This window comes from Anser brachyrhynchus (genome assembly GCF_964034855.1).
Source record: "Anser brachyrhynchus genome assembly, chromosome: 3".
Classification (NCBI taxonomy): domain Eukaryota; kingdom Metazoa; phylum Chordata; class Aves; order Anseriformes; family Anatidae; genus Anser; species Anser brachyrhynchus.
Window position 1 is genome coordinate 109,939,287 of NC_137696.1, and position 25,973 is coordinate 109,965,259.

The 25,973-nt window shown below is 40.9% G+C and overlaps 1 protein-coding gene across 1 annotated transcript in view; it reads right to left on the reverse strand.

Moving 5' to 3' along the window:
• Positions 1 to 25,746, reverse strand: part of MBOAT2 (membrane bound glycerophospholipid O-acyltransferase 2) — a 92,581-nt gene extending 66,835 nt beyond the window's left edge. The window contains exons 1-3 of the mRNA XM_080585973.1: positions 25,528 to 25,746; positions 10,059 to 10,204; positions 7,383 to 7,460 (exon numbers count right to left, since the gene is read on the reverse strand). Of these exons, the coding sequence (XP_080442099.1) occupies positions 7,383 to 7,460; positions 10,059 to 10,204; positions 25,528 to 25,599 (296 nt within the window). The 5' untranslated portion in view covers positions 25,600 to 25,746. The remainder of the gene's footprint in view (positions 1 to 7,382; positions 7,461 to 10,058; positions 10,205 to 25,527) is intronic.
• Between the last annotated feature and the right edge of the window lie 227 nt (positions 25,747 to 25,973).

Below are 25,973 nucleotides of genomic sequence, written 5' to 3' on the forward strand. Positions count from 1 at the left end.
CTACCTATCAATTTAGTTTAGGGAAGCAAGAGAACTCTTTCGATTAAACATCAATACTTGATCTATAGCTACTTCATAAAACTGAAGTCCAGAAATTTTTCACCGAAGTTTCCTCAGGTGTGATGGACGCTCTACATTCCAGCAACATCGTTAACATGCCTGTTCTTCTGAGAACTCCTTTCCTTGAAGGACATCAGCAATCAAGTCAGAAATAAAGAGGTAGGAAATTTTAAACACACTAACTTCGACTCTTCTCCCTGGAAATACATATTTTAATCAAGATTTGTTGTAGTTGCACTGCAACAGCCTATGTCTCCTCTGTACCGATGCAACTGAAGACCTAAATGCAACATGACTACAAGACTTGAAAAATTATTCATACTGCTTTCTAGTTGGTCATCTTTACCAGCCTATTTTCAGTGCCAAACTTCACAAAGCTGCAGACACTTTATAATTTCTGTCCCTCCTTCCTCCTCATATATAAACATCAGGGGAAAAAAGAAAACTGAATGTGTTTAGTCATCTAAAGATAAATGAAAAATTTACACACGTTAAAGATAACAATTCCGGTTCTAATTTTCATTTAATGTCTGTAATCACAAAAATATGATCAGCAAAGGCTTTTCCATTCAAACACTTCGGTTTTAAGAAGGATATTATATCAAAATGCTTTCAACTTACACCTTTATTGTTTTAAGTAACTCATTAAGTTCTATCAAAACACAGCCAGGAGAGTTACAGGAAGTTATTGAAGTGGATGAGCTTGTAGCAGCTATTTAAAACAAGCACTTTCAAAAAAAATTCACAAGGATTACTAGGAAATTCCTTCACAGCTATTTACTTTGACAAGTGCTCACTTCAAGTCATTGAAGGCAGCCATCTATTTGCATGGCTATTTTTGTAACGGCCAAATCTTCAGCATACAGAGAATCACTGCCTGTTGCTAGCCACTGTTTTCATGCACACTCTTCAGAATACTTAAGTTTGATCTCTAGGTGAGGCTCACAAAAAGAAAATGTAACAAATTTGGGGGATAAATAAACCAATAAAGGACACTTGATGGAAAACAAACTAACTCCCTGGTACTAACAAACAATTTTCAACCTCCACAAAAATAAAGAGGGATATAAGGTTTGCTTTGTTAGTACTTCTGTTGTTGCTGTTGTTTTTCAAAACTTGGTCAGTTTTAAACTGTTAGTTGTTTTGATGAGTAATTTGATGTAGAAGAGATGCAGAGAGCACGTGGGCAGCAGCTATTAAACTTTAAAGAACTACAGGACATGCCCCATCCAAGTTCTAACTCCATAAATTACCAAGGCAGCACCAAGAGGATAGTGGAGCTCCGTGCAGAGGCCTCATGTGCGTGGGTAAGAGAGTCACAAGTAGGTCATCTGATTTAACCACATAAAGAAGTAACTTGGCAGTGAAGAACAAAACTTCTTTAGGATAAAGTTAACAAAAACATAGACCCTATTTCAAATCACAAGCTTCAGTTATCTCTGTTAGTTCTATTTTTAACTCTGTTTTTAACCTTTTCAGTATACATGCAGAGTTAAGCTACGTTCCTGCAGAAAAGAAACTAGTACTCACTTCTGCAAATGAACAAGTCTTCAAGATTTTTGTAATGGCAAAGACTTTACATAACTAGGAAGACCATCTAGGAACCAGACCATACACTTTCCAATTAAAAAAAAACATGCTAACCAATTCAACAAGTGAGGCAGAAGCCTATTAGCATTTCTGATAGCAAAGAACAGTCTCCAGCTACATTCCTGAGATGGGAAGCTTGCTTCCAGTACCTTTAACTCACTTTTTGCAGTGCTTGGTTAAAACAAAATTTCTCTCCATTTAATTTCCTGTATGAATGCTTTACTCTCTTGTAGTCCTTCAATGAACCGAATAAACAGGACCTGACAGGGTTCTTAGCAATACTTGGGTTCAATCTCCCAAATCACTGCTATGGCTCTTTCCATGAGATTCAGTTTTTCCAAATCATTTCTTAATCACGGCTACTAGAATGGGACAGAACTCTCCAAGTAATCTCACTGCTACTTATGGAAAAGAAAATAAAAAAGGATGATCTTTTCATATATTTGAAGTTTGCATTAGGTATTTTAGCTACAACACTGCTTATGCTGAAGCAGTTTCACTGTAAAAAAAAAATATACGCCACTTCAAAATTGAAAACTTAAGTCTTGTTAGTTGATAACTATTGAAATATCCTCCTAAACACAGTCACTGATTAGCCTTCAAAGTTATTTCTAATAGGGGAGGATGAAACTGCTATGCAAACAGTGTAACTTCCACAGTATAAGATGTATTTGATTCTCATCTATGCAGAAATTACTTTTAGATGTCTTTTTAATCAAATACACATTCCCTAAGAACAGAATTTTTGGGGTTATTTGTTTTGCATACAGCATCCATCTGATAAAGCAACAAAATTTGCTCACAGCGACAAAACAGTACTTGCTTTTTCTGTTATTTAAGGCTACAGAAACCTTAAACCTGTAGATCTGATATCACCCCCCCCAACACCATGCCCATCTTGAATTTATCTTTGGCTGAATGATATAAAAATTAACCGTAGAAACAGAAATGCAGAAAAATTTTGTTTGTATATGAAGAACAGCTTCCAGCTGCTAATACTTTAATGAATGCTGAATCCAGGTATTCTTAGTGCTATGGCCACTGTCCTTTAGCAGCTACCTACGTAGCAGACATTTTACTTAAGTTACGTAAATAAATTACAAACTTCAACTGAAAAGTTATGCCAGATAGCTTACAGTTCTCTGGATGCCCTCGTGCCTTCAAAGAAATGTAATTATGTTGACAGGCTTCCAATCCTAGTTTGGCGAAAAATTACTACTAGAAATTGATAGCATTTCTTATTCAGATCCTTAACAATTATTAGGTCGTTATTTCAGTCTGTTTATTTGATGATGACTAATTTTAGATGCTTCATCAGATCCTCTTTTGAAGACAAAAAATAATTCTTTATCTACATCACATATGTTCTTCACAGACCTTCAAAGCACCACACTTGCCTTTCTCCACTATAGCCTCCAAATTAAGAAGACAGACTTCTGCAAGACATCCCTATTATCATTAGGCTTACTTATTTGCATTTCTCTGGTGGACACTGTATTTGTAATCCCTTCAGCACAACATTTATAGATTAAATCTGTGGCAAAACACTAGGAGCTCAAAATGCTAGCCTTCAACCAGCAGCCAGTACTTGATCAACTTCTACAAAGTATTTGAATGATTAACCTACTGAAGTTAGCCGAAAACAATGTGACTGTGGTGGCTTCTCTTCTTTAACTGTTAAAAAGAGAACTAAGAAACAATATATTAAATCATCTTTTAAAAACAGTCTTCCAAATAAGCAATCACTACTATTCTACAGAAGTGACATAGTCCCAAATGAAAAGTATTATACATAATTGTGAAAGGAAAGTATTTCCATAAAAGATGTACACAAGCGTTCTACGCAACAATCAGTCAAATGTCTGAAACCTTTACAAGGCTCTGGGAAACCAGAAGTTTCTATAAAAAAATAATCAGTTCTATGCACACACATACCCAACTCATTAAATATTTACCACTAGTAGTTTCCAGGTCCTTCATTCATTTTCTTTTTACACCTTAAATATGACAGACAATAGCTAAGTGAATTTTTTCTAAAGCCAGAATTTACCCTCTTAAGTTTTCATAGTTCAATGCTAGACTTCTGGATCAAGAAAACTGTCACCCTGCAACTGTGAGCATAAGGCAGAACATCTCAGACACCAATAGCACACCCATTGCTTGGTTTTACATCAGATTTACAAGGTTTGACAGGACTGATGTTAAATGAACAGATTTACTTTCTACACAGACACAGCTGGGACTTCAGTCTTATCAGTGAAGTCACTGAGAAACTACAGACTTCAGTGAAGCAACTGTGAGCCCTATAATTGACTTTCCTTTCCGCACAGGCCAAGGGACATTATTTACCAACCATAAAATGAACAATTAGGTCAAAAGAGAAACAGTTGCCTAGAAGCCTTAAAAAGCTTGTCATCCAGTCACCTGTGCAAGATCTGCTTACATAACTCCTAGCCAACAGTAGCCAAATGCTTTAAGGAAAAGCCCTCTGACGTGGGGTTTTGTCTTCTATAGAAGTAGCAGTTTCACACCACAGAATGAAACAAAGATTTATAAGGAAAAAAACATTAACACCATATCAGTTACCAAATGCAACCTTATTGCAATTGAGAACTTGTTAAACATGTCTTGCATTTTCACAACTGAGCCATGAAAGTGTTGCAAGTAAATATTAACACAGCTCAGTTGCAAATTCAAAAAATAAGAGCTTTTGAGCTGTTCAGGAAAGTTAATGTCACTATTCCACCTTTTGCAGGAGTATGCTCTTTTACTAAGACTGATGTATAAAAGCGATAAATTCAAGTCTCAGATCTCCTTCCACTAATTAACCTTATCCCCAAAGTTGCTAAAACACAAAGGCAAGGTTTCCTTCCTTCTTTGTGTTTTTATTTATTTTTAACCCCCCCACACCTTCCCCCATGGACAGGGATGATTGTTTTCCCAATCCATGTACTCACCTGCAGGACAGCAGGCAGGGGAAGAAGGAACCTTATTTCCGTGAATTAATTTGAATAATCAGAAAAATATTTGGTACAATATGCAAGTGCTTTTTTAATATAAAATCATCTGAATCTGTATTTACATTATGTACGGGTATTTGATATTTTATGGTCTAAGTTTAAGAACGTTATGAACAACAAAGGTAACCTCTGACTAGGACCGCCAGCAGTGGGTGGGCCCTTCTACCACCTAGGAAGTGAATCCCAGAACTTGAACTACGCAGGCATATATAAACAGTAATCTGAAGGGATGGGCATACACACACACCAGTAGGACATGGGCCATACCACCTGCCCTCAGGACTGCAGAACCAGAGTGAGTCCTACGAAGTCATCAGATTAACATTTTCGTAGCAGAAAGGTCCAGGCATTTAGGGATACCCTGAAACTTCACTCCTCCTGGCATACTGTGGCAATGGAGGGAGAAAACCTTGTACAGTCTCTTCTGTTACCTCCTAGAAGCGGCTCTTCTAGTTTCCTAGACAGCATCCAAGCATTGCCCTAGTGCTAGCTGATGGAGGCCATGACTGTACCAAACGGGTATTGCCCACAGTCCAGCACTCAAGCTCACTTCCTGGCCCTACTTTTGTGTCCTATTTATTTGGCAGCATGACCATCAATATGTTTTTTGAATACAGGAAGCTGAAGTCGAATTTTTCTACTGCTGCCAGAAAATAGCCAGCAGCAGAGCTGTTGTGTTTCCATGCTCCCAGATGTTTAAAATTTCTATTCACTCTGCTGTATCAGCAGAAATCAGCTGAAAGGCCTGACTATGAACAGGCTTATAAAAAACACTAGACACCAAGCGAACTATATTTCAGGTTTAGTTTCGACACCTGTTTTTAATGACTTTAATACTCTCACCAGTCTTGTACTCCAAGTGCTATTTCTAGACTTACTGTTCAGTCTTCATATTTTATTTTGCATAACTATGCAGCATAAGTGTTATCCTTTTTACTTGAAGTAAATTCATTAAATAGCATCATTAAAATAAGGTTGGTGAAAGAAGCTCATTGGATATTTACTTGAAACAAAAATATTGCAGTTTAAATAAAGCCTATTTTTCTAGTCAGCATGAAGTATGAGAACTTACTTGCTTTAAAAGTTACTTGTTTTCCTTACCATTCTTAAGAGTAAAGTTTGTTTTAACCTACTTGTAACATGTGATGCATGCAATTTGAAGTAACTGCTTTGTAACTAAAATTGCTCCATTTGTTACATTTTTTCCCCTCCACTGAAAGAGAAGATTTCCAGTTTTATCCGATTAACTCACACTGTGATACAGCAGCAGAAGCCTGGTACCCACATCTAGGTTTTACCCTCACATGAGCAGCAGCTAGGAATAAGAGAACATACCTAAATAGTTGTGCATAGCACAACCATTTCAGCAGATCAGGATGTGGAATTGAACCATTTGGGTTGAATCAGGAGAATCAGGAGCTAGTTGGTCCCATGCTCCAACACAGGAACATTAAACACACTCATGCTTATCTAATTACTAGCAAGTACATGACCACGAGATTGCTTTTTACAAGAAGCATACATAATTTGTTAGAACAAAGACCCAAACAGACCTGCCTGGTACCTCCCTTTGCAGCACTTAACTGTATTCATAGTTTCTTTTAGAATATTAAGCCATATAACTTGCAATTGACATTCTTACATTTCTGAAGAGAAATCAACACCAATAGTTGCTTCTGAGCAACTTCTTACCAAATTAACTACTAGGAAATAAACTGGCCATCCGATCAGCTAATGTTCTCTCACTTCTGTAGTTGTTTGGATGTCAACTTTTGAAGACAATCCTGAAAATATGAGCCTAACATGGTGTATTTTAAAAACCAGAATAAACTTACATTCAGTAACGGTACAAAGCAGCAGTGTGTTCTAATAGACAGGATCACAAATGAAAACCACCCTGGCTTTGCACTTTCTGTGTAAAGCAGTTTTCCTTTTTAGTTCTTTTACCAGCATCTTTCCTGACAGCTTCCTACATGTCAGGAACCTGTTCAAGCACAGATTTGCTGTTTTGCTAAACATTTATGCAGGAATTAACTCAGTGGGAACCTAATTTGATTCTGATCTCTAAACTAGCGGAATATTAACACATACGCGTACAGTAATAAGAGACATGCATTTCCTGGTTCTAAGAATGATTTAAAAGAAGTTCTGTTCTGGGTAGATTCAGATACTGCTAATCTAACCAATGTATTCATGCAAACCTCAAATAATGTCCTACAAATATAACTCTATGACAATATTTTTAACTTAAGACAGCATTCATACTGCGCTTTTCTTACAAAGAAAGGAGAGAGAGGAGGGCAAACACTTAGTACCTTAAAATCTCATGCAAATTTTCTTCCACTCAGACATCCTCCTTCTACTAGCACTGGATGTTATCAAGTCTCATTTGTACAGTTAACTCATACTTGTGAGACACTTCGGATTACTAAGTAATAGCAAAAAAAATCAGGTGCTAAAAGTACAAGCAAAGTCTCAGTGGGGATACTGCCAACTGTAACAAGCATTAGACATCATAAAAGGCGGCAAAAATACCCAGATGAACCATTTTCTCTCCTAGAAATAAAACCACAGTTAACAGAATTTGAACACTAAGACCTGAATGTTCCAATACAACCAGAAGCACTGCATATATGCGCAGTTAGAAGAAAGCTTAACAGAAACGTTATTTAAAAGTTTTTTTTTATTTTTTTGAAAAGAATGGATACTTACTTGTGCATATTTTCCACTCCTATTATGATCATGATATAGTAGGAAATTCCACTTTGTATAACAAAATGTAAGGCATACCTAGGAAGAAAAAAAATAAATCACTCAATGCATTTCTATTAATAACAATAAACCACATACATTTTATTTATATTAAATTTATTTTATATTTATATATATATACATATTTAATATAAAATTAAAAAGACTTGTCAAAAATCTAACTTAATCACTTCTTCCAAAAAAAAGTTCTATTTAGGTTTTCTGCAACCCTCCCTTCTGTTGACAGCTTCCCCCTTTAGCACAGCATGGATGAGCAAAGACTACAGACTTAGCTAGAGTTTTCCAGCTGATAAACAAGAACATAGCAAACGTTAATAATCCTTAAAAATACAAAGACTAGGTCTTGTAATACTTTCATCCGGCATTGTTTCACGTATAAATAACATGAATGTTTTATGGTATCTTTTTGCCCGTTTGCCACAATAGATCTCAAATAAGGCCAACTATATTACTCATTTTGCACCTCTTTACTATTTTTTTTATGTTTATGTTATGTATATTTTCATACTTAAATGTAACTTCCATATTTTTATATTCATATTTATTTTAAAGGAGCTAGTAGAACACTTGTGGCAAACCATTGCCAGTGATGAAGAAACACAGTGTTCAGTAAGCTGATTCTCTCTCACTTCAGCGTTCTAGGTGCCTCTAACATATTTATATGTGCTCAAGTGACACTGATCTGGTTTGGGAATTTTTCCCCATGAAAAGCAGCCTAAAGAGCAGCTAATATTTTGTTATACTGATACTGTGGGTTTGTGTTTTTTTTTCAGCTTTTCAGCTATTTCCCAACTTCATTCCTCATTCATTCACATGGAAATGTCTTCAAAGCCATTCAACCAGTTCTATCCAACTAAAATCCTACGAAGCCTAAACATGATGAACTGAGGGAAGACAGCTCACTTCAGTATTAACTGACCTTGAAAATTATGACTTTTTATGGAAAATATGATCCAATCTGCACTTGCTGTCATGATTCACTAATAGCTAGTCTCATCTAAGTTATAATTACCTAAAATTCTTCCTGTCCGACATCATCATCACAAGTATTACAAAAAAACAAAAACATAAAAACCTCAAAAAACATTGCACAATATACACTTCAGCAATAGGAAAAAGAATTGGCACAAGTGAAACACAAATATCAGCCTTTTACAGAATAGGTACTTTTAATATCTCACTTAAATTATGTTATTTTCTGCCTTTTTCAAAAATGTTTTATTCCAAGATTATAAGAAAAAAGCATTTAGTAAAATACAAGTTCATAGCTAAAATAATTGCTCTAAGTATGATACAGAACTAACTAGAATAACCTGCATCTCTACCATGGTATAAGATTTTTCTGGTTTCTTTTTTAGGGCATACTGCCAATAAGAGTCTTCCATAATCTTTATTTATGTCTGTTGGGATTGAAGGTCATTTCTTTCTTTCTCAAGCCTCCCATCCACAACTTGAGTTACGAATATTTGGTAACACTGAATTCCAAGCTGCAGTTAATGATTCCCTTTTCCAAAGCAATAGATACAGAACGAGCTTCTAAAACTGATATGGCTCTCATGAAAACCACACCCATTAGCAAGTCTCCTGTATCATTCTCCTCATTTCCTGCTAAGGGCTGTAAGTCTTCAGATCACTGTCTCAAAGCAGAATACGAGAACCAAAAGTTTAATACATGCATTGGAATTACGCAATTACATAAGCAAGTAAATTGCATATGTAAATCCAAAGAATATAAGTTACTGATTTTCCTTTTCCAAAATTTAAAAGTAATATCTACCAACTAATGTGGGGAAGCCTCTGCAACATGCCAATGTAGAGGCCAAATCTGTGGTTTGGAATTCCAGATTTATGCGCACGTGGTGCGTGCACAGCCACACGTGCACACACTGTATGCATCTTCCCACCTGCACTCCAGCTTGTGGGAGGGAAATAATTCCCCGTAGTTCAGCAACATTTTACAAAAGTTGGTATAAATCTAAGCCCTCTATACACTTAAAATTGAGGGAGCAATTTGTTTACCATGCAATAAAACCAAACTGGTTCTCAATTCATCTTAAACCGACTTGGGAAGATAGGAGCCATTTGGTAATTTTGAAGAGAAAGTATTACTAAACTAAAAGTATCCTCTTTATAAACCCTACCACCATTCTGTCTTGCTATGCTGTGTGAAGATCAAAAATATGAAAGCAGCCATCACAGAAGACTTTCTGCATTTCTGGTTACTTTTCCTACAAAAAGTCAGATTATATTCAATACTCAGAAAAGGACATGGTGAGTTAGCTCATGCAGAGAATATTAAAGAGAAATTCTTGGACATCACATTGTGCAGTGCCTCAGGAGAATACTTTTCAAGCAAGTTTACAGAAAAACTGGTACAAGTTAAACAAACTGCACCTGTCCCATCCTCCCAAAACCACAGGAAGAGAGCGTGTTAGTTATCAGCTCACAAATGGAAGGTCTTTCAAAACTCATGCACTGCATCACAAAATTTAAGCCCCTTTCTGCACGTTTGCAGCAGCTAAAAAAACATGCGTAATACAGTTCTTCATATGAAAGCTGCAAACAAGAAATGAAAAAATTACAAATCCCTGAAAAGTAAAATGAAGTGCAACTTACCATCCAAAACAAAAAAGTGCAAGATAAAGGCCCAAAAGGGTTGCAACAACGTGTCTTATAAATGGGCTAGTTTTGCTTGAATGAAGGTATGTTCGAAACCAAATAGCCGCGAGCAAGGCAAACAGTTGGCACACTACAAAGTTGACCTGTATAAAAGAAAAAACAAATTCTCACATGCTTGTGCATTAGAAATTCACAAAAGTATCTATGAACTATTAGCAATCTGCAGAACTTTCAGCTCTCCCATGGCTCTTATCATAGCACATCACCTTCAGAGCTTCTCCCAAGAGCCATCCCTCCATAAAACACAAGCCAATCCTCCCATGAGCCACTATGGAGAAGAAAAGATTCATCAACCCTGTAGAGACAACCTGTGCATGTATCAAAAAAAAAGAAGTTATAGCTTCTAAATATTTTCCTGCAGGTTTTCTGCAGGAAAATCAGCCAAATCAGCCTTCTCTCAACCATGGAATCACTTATACTCTCCCAGTAATGCAACGATCTGGATTTGCAGGGGGTTTTTTTGTTCTTTTTTTGTGTGTGCATGTTGTTTCTTTTTTTTTTTAATTAATAGAACTTGGAAATGCACATCACATACGCACATCACTGGCAGACCACTTCTGTGGCCTAGGCAAAAGCAAGGCCCATGGCAGCATCCTCCAGTGGTATACAAGCAGATGTGGTGCACACCGCATTGTCTTCCTCTACAGAGAAGTAGAGTGGATGCAGAAATTCCTCCTCCCTTCAGGGTGTTTATTCCAGAATATAGAAAGTCTCCTGTATATTACATATTTAAAGGCAGTAGGATACTGAAAGCAAAAGCAGAATTAAAAACACCAAACCAATGAGTAAGAAGAATTATTCTGAATGTGGCCTTGAAAAAAATTTACCAGTAACACACGACAAAGAAATAATTTCCTGAAATATAGCAACTGCTACCAAAACTCGTCTAAGCTACAAAAAGCTGGATGAATTCCTTTATTTAGAAAGGAGTATTTCCCACACCACTGATTTTCTCCTTGCTAGAAAACTGCTTAACAACTTTTTGCCTAAGAGCAGCATCCCAAGCCATCACAAGCAAGACTTTGGGGACCACTGCTTTGCCCCATAAGCTCGTTTCCACATACAGCATGCTTGGCTAGCCCTTAGCACAACAATTTTAGCCTGTTTGATGTCTATTAGCTGAAATATACACATAATCTTAATTCCACAGGGTCCAATGACGACGCTATTTTTATGTTTGTGACAGCAGGGCTAATATTGGTGCTGCAGCCGCACAGGGAACACCGCTGGCACCGTAAGGCAGCTGGCCCATCCCTTCAGTTCTCTGCCAAGCTTCAAGCAGGAACAGGTACAGGTGTGAGAACGCACAGCCACGGACGTATTCCAAGTAGAAATTAATGAGTTCTGCAGGTAGTTGGTGTTATTTAACAGTTTCATAGATACCCCAGTTGTAAATTCAAGGAGAACTCCCCTTTTTCCATACTACTCTAAAACCATTAAGAGTTAGCAAGGAAAGAAGCTGTGAACACAGGCTGCTAAAAACAGGGGCAGGTTCCCTAAACCAAACCATTACACACACTTTGCCATCCATTCTTGTACTCCCACATTCACATTATGCTTTTAACAGTATCTGAAGAATCCTAAGTGAAAGAGGAGATATCCTGTCAGGGCATAACTTGACCTGTTTTCTCTCCATTATACATAATGATGCAAATGAAACAGATTTATGACTTGGGATGAGTCTGTGGATTCAGTTGAAAAGGTTCATACAAAACAGTCAGGTTTAATGAACCCCTGAAAAAGAAACAAACTGATGTTTTAAGGAGAGCAAGAAAGAAAAAATAGAGCCAAAGCAATTGACTATGAATTCAGTACTGACATTTGTTTTGAATATTTATACCGCAATCATGCTACGTGTACTGCAGAGCAATCGTGTTTCTGACCTCAAGAACTGGCACTCCTGACAGACTTGGACAGGGAAGAAGACAGAAGAAAACTGGGACAGATACAGAACAAAAGTGAGGAGAAGAGGCAGAGGGAAGAAAAGGGCACGTATACCTGCCCAGAACCGATGGCACAGCGAACAAGTTAGCATTGCTGGATTTACAACACCCAGAAATCCCTGTGTTGGCTGAATCACAGATCAGTTCGGTGCCTCATGATGCTCCTCTTTCTGAGATCACCCCTGCAAGCAAGGCAGCAAGACCTGGGGAAGAGGAGTCATCACCTGGCTCCTATGATTACCATAGCAAAGGGGAGAAGTTGAAAGCTACATACCTCCAGGTCGGCCTTTACACGTACCTACTTCTGGTAATACTCTGCTGCTCTGTTCTGCTCTCCACCAGCAGGATTTCTGCTTCATTCAGCAAATGGACAACTGCCAAGTCTTTGCCCTCACCCTACAACCCATTAAATACTTACATCTGCATCCTACGCTGAATACAAAACCTTACATTTCCCCAGACGTGTTTATGCAGATCTGACCACAACATGGAAGACTACATAACAAAATGCCAAAGTGAGAAATAGATGCCCACTACTTTTGGTTGCCTGATTTCAAACACACAGTGTCTAGTTTTTTAGTCAGTACTTTTGACACAACTTGAATCGAAGCTGTGCTTCGAAAATATAACTTCAGCTGATCTTATGAATATTCAGCATTCCTATAAATAAGGCCCAAAATACCACAAAATGCAAGGAAAATTGAAAAGCATCCTTAGGACATTTTCATATCATGGTTTCTCCAGATCACCAAAACTCCGTGGTAGACACAGAGGTGGAAACCAGCCAGCCAGGGACTGGCACTCTGAGCAGGGAAAGGAGCTCACGTGGAAGAATTTGTGACCTCTGTGGGGCTGCATGACAGTCGTATTGATAATCTTCATCTGATGCTTGTCCTGACTTTTAAGCATATGATATCACAGGCTAAATATTCACTTAGTATGCATTTTGAATATCTGATTGCTTACATTTTCAACAGAAACAAAACCCAGCACCTCTACCACAAAGTCAGTGCTTCTATCTAATTGCGATTACCAGTTATTGCTTCAAACCAAAGCGCAGATTTCTACCGCTCTCCCAATCCGAAGTAGCAACTCTTTTCTACATGGAAATGAGGATAATCCCTTGATGATAACATAGGAAGTCAAAGGAGAACCAAAGATTCCCAAATCCCATCCTATTCACTTCGCATTTCAGCACCTACAGTGTTTTAGTGAAGGTCAGGATGGCATCTGAAGCAACTCACCCAATCACCCTCACTTAAAGATGCTTTGGCATGCGTTGTACACCAGAGTCCAAAACACAATTCATATAAACATATCTCGTTCAGTTTGGCTTTAAAAAACTACAGAAGACATATTCCAAAGGAAAAAGGACATTTAGTCTATGGACTAGAACTAGGCAGGTTTAGGTTTCCCAAAATCATTACAGCACCAGTGCTGGGTCCTCAGTGCCAACAAGGTCATTCAACAGGTACGCTCCTACTGCCCTGCAGTTCTTACTGAAGTGAAGATAACCAGAATTTAGCATTCAGCCTTTTCTTAATTACAACTCCCACCTTAACCCAGCATCAGGCTTCAGCAAGAGCTCCACGCTGAGCTACATGAAGATCTACAGATATACAACTTGCCTTGAAACAGAGCACAAGAATTATCCAGCTGGCTTGACGACAAAGAGAACAGCCACTCAGACAGCAAATGAGGAGGGAGGTACAAGGACAGAGCTGGACATGATCATCCTGAAAGTTTCCACAGAAAACACGTGGAGCCAAGCAGCTATTTAGTTTGCAAATGTTACATACAGTAACCTCAACATCTGGGAACGATATACTTGTGTACCTTCTGCAAACTTATGTCAAACTCGTATAACATTTTGAGTACGGGCAGAATAAAACTTAAACACCTCGTGATTTGGTCAGGCTTGAGCAGAACACCCACAAAGAACAAAGACGACGTTCATGAAAGCAGGACGATTGATTCCTCAAACCAAGCTCTAACTTGTCTCCCCCGAGTCATAAAAGCTGCCCCTATAAGCAGCTCTAGTTTTACTGAGGAAATAAAAGCCCTGATCCACTTGAAGCTCAGACTTCATAGGGGTGAAAAAATCTGAGCCAATGCACGGAATGACAAGTTTCACCCCAAAGAGTTGTAATTTAGCAAGTTTATAAGAAAACTAGAATTTTTGACCTCCTCAGGTTACAGGTCATGCCAACAGCTCAGCTTATAGCGGCACTGACACCTGAAAGTCCCAGACAGCTTTCAATTACATATTGCTGTACAGGTATAGAGAAGAATAAAAAAATCTTCCAACCATGATGCAAATTATCATTTGGCAATGATTCATGTAGGTACCTGTCAAATACCACTTTGACACACTAAGCTATTACAAAACCTGCTGTATGTATTTGAGCAATTTAGTCCTCTGGTGCAAGCCCAGCTGTATAGCCAGTGCAGCTGATAAGCACACTTCGTGCCAAACGTAAGCCATCAGGACAAATTCACAGTTTCAATGTTTGGACTATTCTTCCCCAGCCACTCTAGCAAATCCATTACACTATTAACTCCGTGTTAAACTATCTACATCATAAATTTCATAAATTGCATACACTATGCAAAAAAAAGTCAATAGAAAGTTTATAATAAAACTTAAAAACACATTAATTTTAGCCTTTTCGAAGTTTAAATGCAATTATGACATGCATTTGTAATAAAAATTGTTTCTTGGGAAAAAAGTGTTTGAGAGAACAATTCTTTATGTAAAGAGAAGGAGAGAGGTCAGTGACTGCTCAGAAGGGTTTTCATCACTGAGAGGGAGTTTTGGCAAAACATTTCATTTGAACAGTAGAAACCGCCAACCTTCTGACACAGTCAGCATCTTTAATAAACCATTAATATTTTTTTTTAAAGTCCATGTTAAAATGAAATATAGAGGATTATTTTTCTTATGAAACTCATTTTTAACATACTGCTGTGCAATTTTTATGTACTAATTAAGACTCTAGGCCCAGTTTCCTCTTCACATCAGCTGTATTTCAATACCAAAAGCCAAGTGTCGCAGCCAAACCCTCCAGATCCTCCTTCACAGCACAGAAGGCATTCGCCTCGTTCCAAAGAGCAGCCAAAGCAGCAGCAAGGGATGCTACCGATATAGATGATTCCTAACTGAATAGCACAAATTAATCACAGCAGCTCGTACAGCCTACATTCCTGGGAGAAGCTGCAATATTGTTGTATGAAGTTCTGCTCACCAGCTCCTGGAAGGCATGGGCAGGTGGTCGGACATACAACACACATGGTAAGGTGCCTTGCAAAAAAGGTAAGGTGTGGGGAGTGCCAAAGATTGAGGGATTTTGTGTTTTACTTTCTCCTCTGCCAATGATCCACCCAATCTCTCTAAAGTCACCTCTTCTTCGTGCTTCTTCATTTCCTTTTTTTTTTTTTTAAAGAAATCTGCTCAGATCAGAAAAAAACATTCAAACCTGTAAGCTGCAGTGAGTGCCTATGGCCTCAAGAGCACACTTTTGATGTATTAAAGTCGATTCTTTTTTTTTTTTTAATTCTTCATTTGAAAAAAAAAAAGCAGTTTAGTTCTTATTTTCCCCCTTTATGCCAAACAGTGGTATATTTCTTCGACGGAATTGAATTTTTCTGAGCTGCAAGATGCCAGCATCACTCCGTATCTCCCTGTCTAGACCTATTTTTTGGTTCCCCATTCTGTCACAGAAACAAAGTTATCTTCCTTGTTTCCCACACCGCCCTATAGTGCTAGTAAGTAAAACACATTGAGCATTATTCCTTTTTCTCCTGTCTTTTCAAGAACTATGGTTATTGGAGAGAAAAGCCAAAACATTTTAGAATATCAATTATACAAACACTTTGAAGAGAGCTCTTGCAAGAGCTAGCAAATTAAGACAGAATAATGTACACTTTCTTTAAAAAGCAGCACTGATCTTCAAGCTGAGGCTTTGATTTTTTTATTTTATTTTTTTTATAAATTTTATTAGCAGCAGCATTGTAAACACAAACCCTTCCAAGCATCGGATTTGGTGACACACACTTGTCATAAATTGCCGAACCTTACTGTAACTGGTGAAGCGTCAGTTATGGCTGGTTTCTCAGATGTCAGTATTAGCTCGTTCTTGCTGCCAGTTAAGTCAAAGCCATTTCCCTTCCCACCAAAGCAGTCAGTTGAAGACTTGAAAACATCTACAGATGTTCCCAAAAAGTTACTTTTCACACTGGGGAGCTGATGCTTCTCCACAGCAACCACAGAGCAGTACAGATGGATCATCTGCTGTCCAATTTCTAACCTTCATCCAGTGCGAAAGAAAAGGAACAAACAGCTTGTACAATTATCCAGTAACTGCCTACTGCCAAACCACTACGAAACAAAGAGCGAGAACAATTATTGGAAAGCGACAATCAATTTTCCAACTATTCCCTAAATCAAAAAAAAGCAATCCCATGACAAGACTCTAAATCAAAGCATTTAGTAATTTTCTTCAATTTCTTGGGAAAAGTTGGAAAGAATTCCAGAGAAACAGATTAAGTTAAATGACATTTGATAGTTCAATTCAGAGCACATTTCTCTAACTGGCAGGAAGAAGCTGGCATTCCTCTTACAATCCAAAGGTCGTAAATCCTGCGGCAATGCTTTCAAGCACATTTTCGGTTTTGGGTTCAAATAATACCAAGCATCTTCCATGATGAAGATTTAACTAATTAGCGCTCTGCATTGACGTCTCAACCTCACCTCATGTGTGAAATACAAGGAAACGGAGGACAAGCAGCCGTGGTTATTTTGGGTAGTATCAGGATAGGAAAATGTTGAGACACTTCTTTGTAGCAAAGATTGTGTTACTCCATGTTCATACAGCACCCCAGGCGAAGGGATGGTCATTTTCAGGCTGGCCTTCAAGCACAGCTCCTCTTCTAGCAGCCCGTGCTTTAAGTCCATGCTCTAGCTATTGTCAGCCACCTTCAGCACTACTGGCAAGCACTCTTCAACATCACACTAATATACTTCATACAAATTTACTGGCAGCTGGAAGGACTTAACTCAGATTCTGGATGCTGTCTTCCCAAGCTGATTTTAGTCCAAAACAAAAGACAGACATGACATACGTTAATAATAGTATTTCTATTTCCAGTATCAACTTTCAATTTCTAGCATGTAATTTTTCAGCGTGCTGGAGAACATCCTGAAGAACAAACATGATGGAGACCCCATGAATCCGGTTCATGCAATAAATGAGCATCAAATCCAGCCAGCTTTTCAAAATAGTGCTTACTAAATCATCACTCAAGGTATGAAAAACTGTAGGACTAAGGGCTTACAGTAAAACCATGCACGTGTTTTACAGTAAAAACAACCAACACTCACTCATTCATCAAGGATGGGAAGAGGACCGTTGAAGGGTATGCTTTCTGACCAGCTCATAAGGACTTAGCATTATTGACACTGAGCTTTGAACAGCTACATATTCACAGCAATAGCCAAGATCTAGGAAGCAAGCTTGCTTCAAAGGTGAAAATTGGAATAAGAATGCTGGTTTTTGTTGTGTTTTTTTTTATTTCCCCCTTTCTCCCCCTCAAAACTGTAGCAGCCTCACACTTCTGGTGAGCAGAAACTGGTTTGGGCAGGTAAAGATTGCAGATTACCAAGGAAAAAAGGCTTGCACCATCAAAACACAATAGTCTGGGACTGTTTGGAAGCACACTTTGTCAAAGACCAAGTCTACAACTAAATTCTGGGAAGCGTGCCTTTTTATCATAAGCATACAGCACACATGCACATCACAACTAACACCAAAACCTCTACTGACACAGCAACATACAAGATATCCAAAGGTGTAATTGAATGACAAGCTTTTAACACAGAGTATTAAATACTTAGAGCCTGATTTTTTTAAAAAAAAACTTTCAGTTTATTTCGTTTTTCTAGCTATTTAAAAAGACAGCAAGAAACTACCATCTATGGGAGTATCCTTTTCTGATATAAGCAGAAGCAGACACATTCACCAGACAGTACTGTTGTGTTCTGCTATGTGAGAAATTGAAACCAAAATGCAGCTCAAAACAAGCAACACAAGCTTACAAAGTAAGACCCTTGTTTATAAAGCCTGCAGAAATCCAGCAACAGCACTAGTCCCTTTACTTAGCAGGGGAAACAAACGTTCCCCATCCCCAAAACATAATTCAGCTTCGGTGTTCTCCATTAAAAAAAAAAAAAAGACTTCAGTGCCCTCTCCCTTAAACAACCACTGTTCACCTCTAAGAGTCCTTTCCCCTCTGCTTCTACTCTCCTTCTGTTCCTCCCAATTCAGGATCATTTAGAACCACAGAAAGGTTTGGGTTGGAAGGGACCTTAAAGCCCATCTAATTCCAACCCCCTGCCATGGGCAGGGACACCTCCCACCACACCAGGCTGCCCAAAGCCCCATGTGGCCTGGCCTTGAACACCTCCAGGGATGGGGCATCCACAGCTTCTCTGGGCAGCCTGTGCCAGTGCCTCACCACCTTCAGAGAAAATAATTTCTCCCTTATACCTAATCTAAATCTTCATTTGTGGGAAGTCAGCCACCTCCAATGCCTCCAAGCGCCAGAATAGCCCCGTACACTCCTTGCAATACACCCTACAGCCTGCAGAAGCAATGGGCACTATCCAGAGCTGTAATTGCTTTTCAACTTAAGCATTTTAAAAGGGAATGGAATTAAGTAACACCTAATAACTCTTAAGCAATGAGAGTTATGCGTCTACCTTGACATACCTTCTCTAACTTCTTATATTTAACCCCACGACAGAAGGATCGGGAATTCTGTACAGCAGAAGCGTTAGCAGTGCAGAATATAGCCCCGCAGCTATTCAACCAAACAGGCTGCCCACAAGCACCAAAACACCAGCACCTTCGTCTTCAGCTTAAGCCACTTACAAAGTAAATGGAAACTCAAATCCCAGCTAGGGCAGTAAAATTGCACTATTACAGCCAACCCGAAATAGCTCCTTCCCCTTTGGATGCATCACTGCAGAACAGAAGGCAGAGGTATGGATCCCTTGCAAGGAGGGCTGAGCTGCTGGAAACCATTTACAATAAGCAGACAAATCGAAAGAGCCAGACAGCTCTGCTCACTTCAACGAATGCTAAAATACAAAAAAAATATACATATATATACACACACACACCAGCTTAAACTATGTTCCAAGGTAAAGAAAGTGAAATATCTCTAACAGAAGAACTGCACCAACGTGCTTTTTAAACGAAATACTGTACCGATGCACACGTTAAATAAACAGGCTTTCACCTGGCTACCTGCAATTTCCCCACCTTCTGAGAGAAAACAAAGCCCCACAGCCTAAACTCCCTTGGTCAAAAGCTTGGGAAACGAGCGAAAACCTAGGCAACTGTTCCTCATGAAACGCACAGATCACCCAAAAAAGAGAAACGTAATAAAGACATGCCATAATTAAGGCTGTAAAGCAGAGCTTCATCAGGTCAGAACAGGAGCAGGCAGGCAGGAGTTAAAAAAAAAATCAAACGTTGAGGCTAGTGAGTGACCAAGAGGACTTGTTTCAGCTTTAGCCATGTTCACAGCGCCCTTTAAATCAGCGCTGTGCCCACCCCAGCCTGCAGAGCAGAGCCAGCCCTACAGCTGCAGGGAAGGGATTTACAACAGCAGCTCTTCAAAAATAAACACAAAGCCACGCAGTAGCAACTGCGCTTGCAGTAAAATAAGTTCCTCTTGTCACCTTCAGTGTGCCTTAATGCTTTTTCTCTGTTAGCCTGTTCTCTGGCCACCCCAGTATTTCTTTTCAGCATCCCAGGACTGCAGAGTTCCTATGGCAATCTCGAAGCGGCACTCTGAAGACAGAAATGACTTGTACCCAAGTCAGGAAGCTTTTTTTTTTTTTTTAAATACCAGCTAAATGAATTGCCTAAGGAAGGGAAAAACAGTTTGACAGAACAAAGCAGGTGACTCCGGGCTGTTCAGGTAAAGCCTGTTTATTTTAGATGCTTGCTGCAGAAACCCTGGGTTGGAATTGCATTTGAGTGTTTCCACTACTTCACCAAAACTGGGAGAAATCCCCACTCTCAGTGTGAGTAAGGCTGTACCAAAATGAAAACTTACTGCTGTCTCTGTAAAAATTTAAGAATTAAAGTAGACATATGGTTTAAGGCTTTGCAACAAGATTTATAAACGTGAAATCAGAGGTACTCCTTTCTTGCACCAAGACTTTCCTCCACCCAGCAACTGATCCATCTTCTCCAGCAGTGTATCCAGTGTCTTGTCGTCTTTTCTTTTCCAGTTCTGTTGCAGCTCCCACTCCTTTTTTCAAGGCAGTCGCTTCTCCTATTGATTTTCTTCTTTTATTCCAACTCCATCCTTCTCCACACCTCTCACACGACAGAGCAATTTCAGCCAGCAACACCCAGAGGAGTTAGGTCAACACCTGAACACTAAATTCCAGGAAAGGCATCCCTGCAGAGAAACCAGACCTGCGTGATGATATATTCCCTCCCTTCCACTAGTCCAAGGGAAGTTAATTAAGAAACCGGTAAAAATATCATCCCTGCGCTTTGCTAGCAAGTCTAAAGTATCTGAACCATCCATTCCTTGGGCACGGCACGCACAGAATGGACATGGGCACTTCCTTCAGCTTCTTTTCACGCCCTGCAGCCTGTGTGGATTGTCACAGGAGATCTCGCTTCGCTTCACACCCTTCATTCTTCCGACTGCTGCTAGCAGCAGATAAGGAAAGACCAGCACAAAGTAGGGGCACAGGTTTCTCATCCTGCCGCTCCCTCATCTGCGGTGTTTGGATTTTACACGCCCATCAATACTACTCTTACTCACTTCCATTACTCATAAGTTTCCTGGGTTACATCGGGGTGGGGGGAAATCAATACGTTGCTTCATATTTCACAGCCACACACAGGATGTAATTCTTAACACAAATACGAGGTCTAACACAAATTCTGGATGGCTAGACAAACTTTTTAATTTCTCCTCTGTATTTGAACAAAAAGGCTTTCATTAGACTAAGGCATTTCAGCCCTCAGGAGGCTACGTTAGGTTGCCCGGGTAGAAAACAAGGGAGACTAAGGCATCACAAATGCCTAAAACTTTGGAAAATAACAGGAGATGTGTGTCCAGATGCTTCCTGCAGGCAAACCAGGCGCATGCTGCTGCTAAGCAAAATGATTCCCGATACCAGCTCCAAGCCTGGTCTCCTACACAAGCTCCAGCTGCGGCTCATCTCCGAAGCATCCAAATAAAGTCAAAAAAAAACAGATACATCTTGCCAAACATATTTTTTTTCCCTTCATACATGCATAAGATCTTGCCTACTCTCCTTGACGAGAGCAAGGAGAAAGGTGAAGGCTCAACGCACGTCAGTGCTCACCACTTGCACGCCAAGCATTCAGGGCACGCTGAAAGGAACTCGGGCAAATCATCTGCACGGGGAAATGCACGCTGCAAGTGATGCAAAGATGCAGCAGGCTTGCCTGCAATCTCTGAAGTAAGGAAGTTTATATGGTTCACATAGCTTTCCATGCCTATTCTTCTTAAAAAAAAAAAAGTCAGACTAGATTCTGTGAATGTTGGTGGCACTCATGTAGAAAATTCCATCTATTCTACATAAATAAGCAAATTATTCAAATAAAAGCTAAAATTAGTGTGGGGGGAAAAAACAAGTATAGAAATAGCAAGGAAATTTGGTGACTTCTGCTGGAAAATGTTGCTTATCTTTATTTCCTACGTGAAGCGTATAACCACACACGACATTTTATTCAATCCACGTATCTTCACGTAGTTACACTATGGCTACACTCTCCACGCAGTAGCTGCGGCTGCGCTCTTTCTTTTCTTATCTGGAAGACGATCACTACAGTTAGCTGATCCAGTTCCCCAGCCCATAACTCCAAATCTCAAGATCAATCTCTCAGACAACCACGCCGACAGCTGAGGCTCACGTATTGTGGTAACCGACCTCCCACCTCCCCTGCCAGCTACTCCTTTATAACAGTTGGCTGTTTCTATGGCAAATGAACCGCAGGAATATTTCAACTAATTTTTGCCAATTTTCAGACAAGAAAAATTTTTTGCTCCCTCTGGTGGGAGCAGCGAAAGCAGAGATTATGCTCTGAACTTGACTTACCCTGAGGAGACCCAAAGCCAAGAAGAAAGCTCTGCTCTCCTAGGACCATTCTCATTTCAGAACAAATTTAAATGCCTCCAATTTAATGGCAGATGAGCTGATACATCAGCAATAGAAGCTATTTGCCAACACATACTCAGCAAGACAGTGCCAGAAGTAGAAGTGGACCACAGCCCAGCACGCTATCCTGTCAAGGCTTCACCTTGGAGAAAGAAAAACGTGGCAGACACACAAACATGACAGGAGTATAGCCAGGAAAACTAGAGGCACAGGTGAGAAACAAGACAGTAATAAAACACTTAGAGTTGCAACCCTGATGCATTATGCAACATACAATCCTCACGCAGCCACGCTTTCATGGTAATTCTCGCCACACTTCTTTATCTGTAAGGGGTGGGAAGGACATTACTTTTATTCCCTCTCTCCTCCAACAAGAGGGAAGGAGAACAGCGGTACAATTATGTACGTTCACTCTTCATTAACTTTAAGGACCAAAGAAGACAGTTGTCATCAACAGGACGCTTCCTTCGAAGAGCAGCAAACTTAGATGCTCCAAGAAGTGAAGAGACAGTTCTTAGATTAGGCTTTTCACCCCTATGGAGTGCAAAAAACTTTTTGCTATGACAAAATCCAAAAAAAGTAGGCAAGTTTGCCTTCCCAAACCTACAGAGACTGTTCTAGGTTGCTGCTCATACCAACCATCTTCCCTAGCTACAAAGGACTGGAAGTAATAAGAAAAAAAAAACCTCTTCAATGAACGAAGCAGCCCATGAGGATTGCATTAGCTTTTCCAAGCAGACATTTCAGTTACCTTGGTGCAAGAGAACAGCTAAAGGAAGGGTTACGGTAGGGGCAAGTTATCGCGTAACACCTTGTTGGGGGATACACACAGAAGAGGAAAACGAGTTTGTCTCCATTCCAGTAGCTAACTGGTACTCCACTACCAAGAGGAAAAGTCGAGGAAGAGCAATCTTAAAGAAACAAAGCTTTTATCTGGCAACACAGCTGAGCACAGAGGAGATTCTTCTTCTTACAAGCATGTCAAAGGGCTCTGGTGGAGCTGTCACTCTGCATCTTCCACAGTGGTCCCTAACCAGCATGTAACAAGGCTCAGGTCTGTGCCTCCAGCTCCACCAAACACGAAGTCCAAAAGTAACTGATTCCTCATGCTCACCACACGAATTCCAATCTGATTGATTAGATTGAAATTAGAGATAGAAGCTTCACCTTTCACTGAAGTTTCCACTTACGTTCACTGCCAAAAAGGCGAGCTTCTCGGTCCGTTTGTTTGAATACCCGGGCAGCAGAGAAGCACTGACACATGCTATCTGGATTTGGCTCCCAGAGTTACACACCTCTGCCTTCAGTAAAACTTTAGAGCAGGATAATTACAGAAAGTAACGGCTTAATTGTAGATCACCTCACCATCATGGCATTTCAGATATAATTAGCATCTACTTGTGGTCAAAACCAAAACATACAAGTGGAGAAACAAATCTCACCCATCTATACCCATCGGTTCCAAGTGCTGCTGCAGCACATCGTTCTAGAGCACCCATTTCAAGTACCTGCTCCACAGTCTGCGTTCGGATGAGGTAGTAGAAACAACCTACTTACTAATCAGAAGCCCCTTTTTCTTCTTTATTTCTTTTTCCTCACACACAGAGCTACATTTTCATACTGGTATGTGTATAGTATCACTAAATGCCACACATAACCTTTGAGCACACACACAGTATCAGCACTTTCTCTTCTCTGCCCTCATTCTCCCCCACGTTTGATTTGATTACACTGAACACATTTCACATTCTTTCTGTATTACAAGCTTACGATCAAGACAGACTCTTAAGCTGAGAGGTTACAGAAATCTGACTTTGAGTGTTGGGTTTTTCGCTTGTTTGTGATCACTTAAAGGTGCATTCCCCTCAGTGCTGCATAATCCTATAACTCTTCATTCCATGCTTCGGTCACAAGGCTCTTCGTACACACCTGGGCCTGTATTTTCTATGGTCCACTGATGTGGAAAAAACAAAACATGTATATTTTTAGCTGCTTATCAGGAAGTCTTTTAAACCATGCGGTTAGCCACCCTCCATTGTGATTATCCCCCAAAGCTTCAGAGCTTCAAGCACAGCGCTTTACAAAACCATCTTGCCTTTCCAGAGGCATCTGTTGCAACACATTCACTACAGGGAAGTTTTCCAGGCTTTGATAAAAAGTAACTTCATTACCATCAAAATGCCATATCAGCAGTACTTCAAATAAATTGGGTAGAAGCAGCACCACGTCACGAAGCCATTAAATTTATGGCTGCTGTTATGAATAGATAATTACACGACACCAGCATCACGCCACAAAGATACGGTCATCTCTTATTATTTCTTTTACGGTACCCTGATGGAGCTGCCCATTTAAAGGAAATAAACGTGTGGCACCTGCCCGGCAGGGCTCACAGTCCACACGTCGGAGGCACGGAGCCATGTGGCGCCACCGACCCAGGATGCGGGCAGCACTGCAACCTGTGCACCACATCCACTCCTCCACAACCAGCTTGGCTCAAATTCACCGGCTTTTGGCAGGTTTCTAGAAGAGACATTTCTGTAGGTGTACTTAACCTCAGGTTGTCTCACCTCCATTCGAACAAAAGGAAGAAAAGAGTAAAAGCACATAGTTTGGGCACTCCCAGAAGTCACTAAACGTGCTCCTTGCTCTGCGTTCGGCATCCGATTGCTTTTTTCCACTCAGGAGGTGCATTTCATAGAGAGGAACCACCACCTCCCTCTACGTGAGGGAGCCTCCTGACCTGCTCCATTCATTCACACCTTAACACAGATTTTTTTTTTGCCCCTAAGAATGCCTCATATGAAGTTTCTCGGTGCTGTAAGAGAGGAGCCACTTCCAAGTTACTCACACATTTATAAGCCTGCATACATCCCGGGGGGCGACACCGCTCCCCCCACAGCCACCCCACACCACCCCAGCCCCCCCAAAAAAAACAAAAAAATCCCTAAAAACCCCAAACCCCCGTTCCCCAGCCCTACCAAGCACCCCCAGGACCCCTCCTATCACACAATGCCCAGCCACCAGGGGCTGTGGCTCCTGGGGGGGGGTCACCCCACACACCCCCCGACCCCAAAAAACGACTCTACGATCCCGCTCACCCCCCTTCACCCCACAGCAGCCGTGCCCCGGGGGGGGGAGGGAGGCTGATGGGGGCGGGGGGGAGGCGATGAGGGGGCTCCGGGCTCGGTGCGTTGCCCCCCCCCGGTGCATCAGCGGCGGGGCTGGGCGCTTCCCTCCGCCTCACCTGGTCGACGGGCAAGCGCACGGCGTTGCTGAGGGGCTGCAGCAGCGTGGAGCCCGTGGTGCTGGTGGCCATGGTGCGGCGGCGGCGGAGCCCCGCTCCCCGCGAGAGGAGGCCGGAGGCAGCGCTGCCCTCCCCGCCGCTAACGGCAACAACGGCGGCCGCGGCCCCGCACGGAGCCCTGACAACAAGGGGCCGAGCGCGGCCCCGCCGCAGACTGACGGCGCCGCCGGCCAATCGCAGAGCGGAGCCGCGGCGGAGTGACGGGAGGGCCCGCCCAATCGCGAGGCGGTGCTGAGGGGCGCGGGAGGGGCGAAGCGGCTGGGCGGGAGGGGGTTGTGGGGAGGGGGGAGATGGAGGCGGGAGGGGCGGCGGTGGGGGTGAGGGGAGGAGGTGTGCGCGGGAGGTGGCCGCGGGGAGGGGGCGGTGGCGACGTGTTTGGGGGTTGT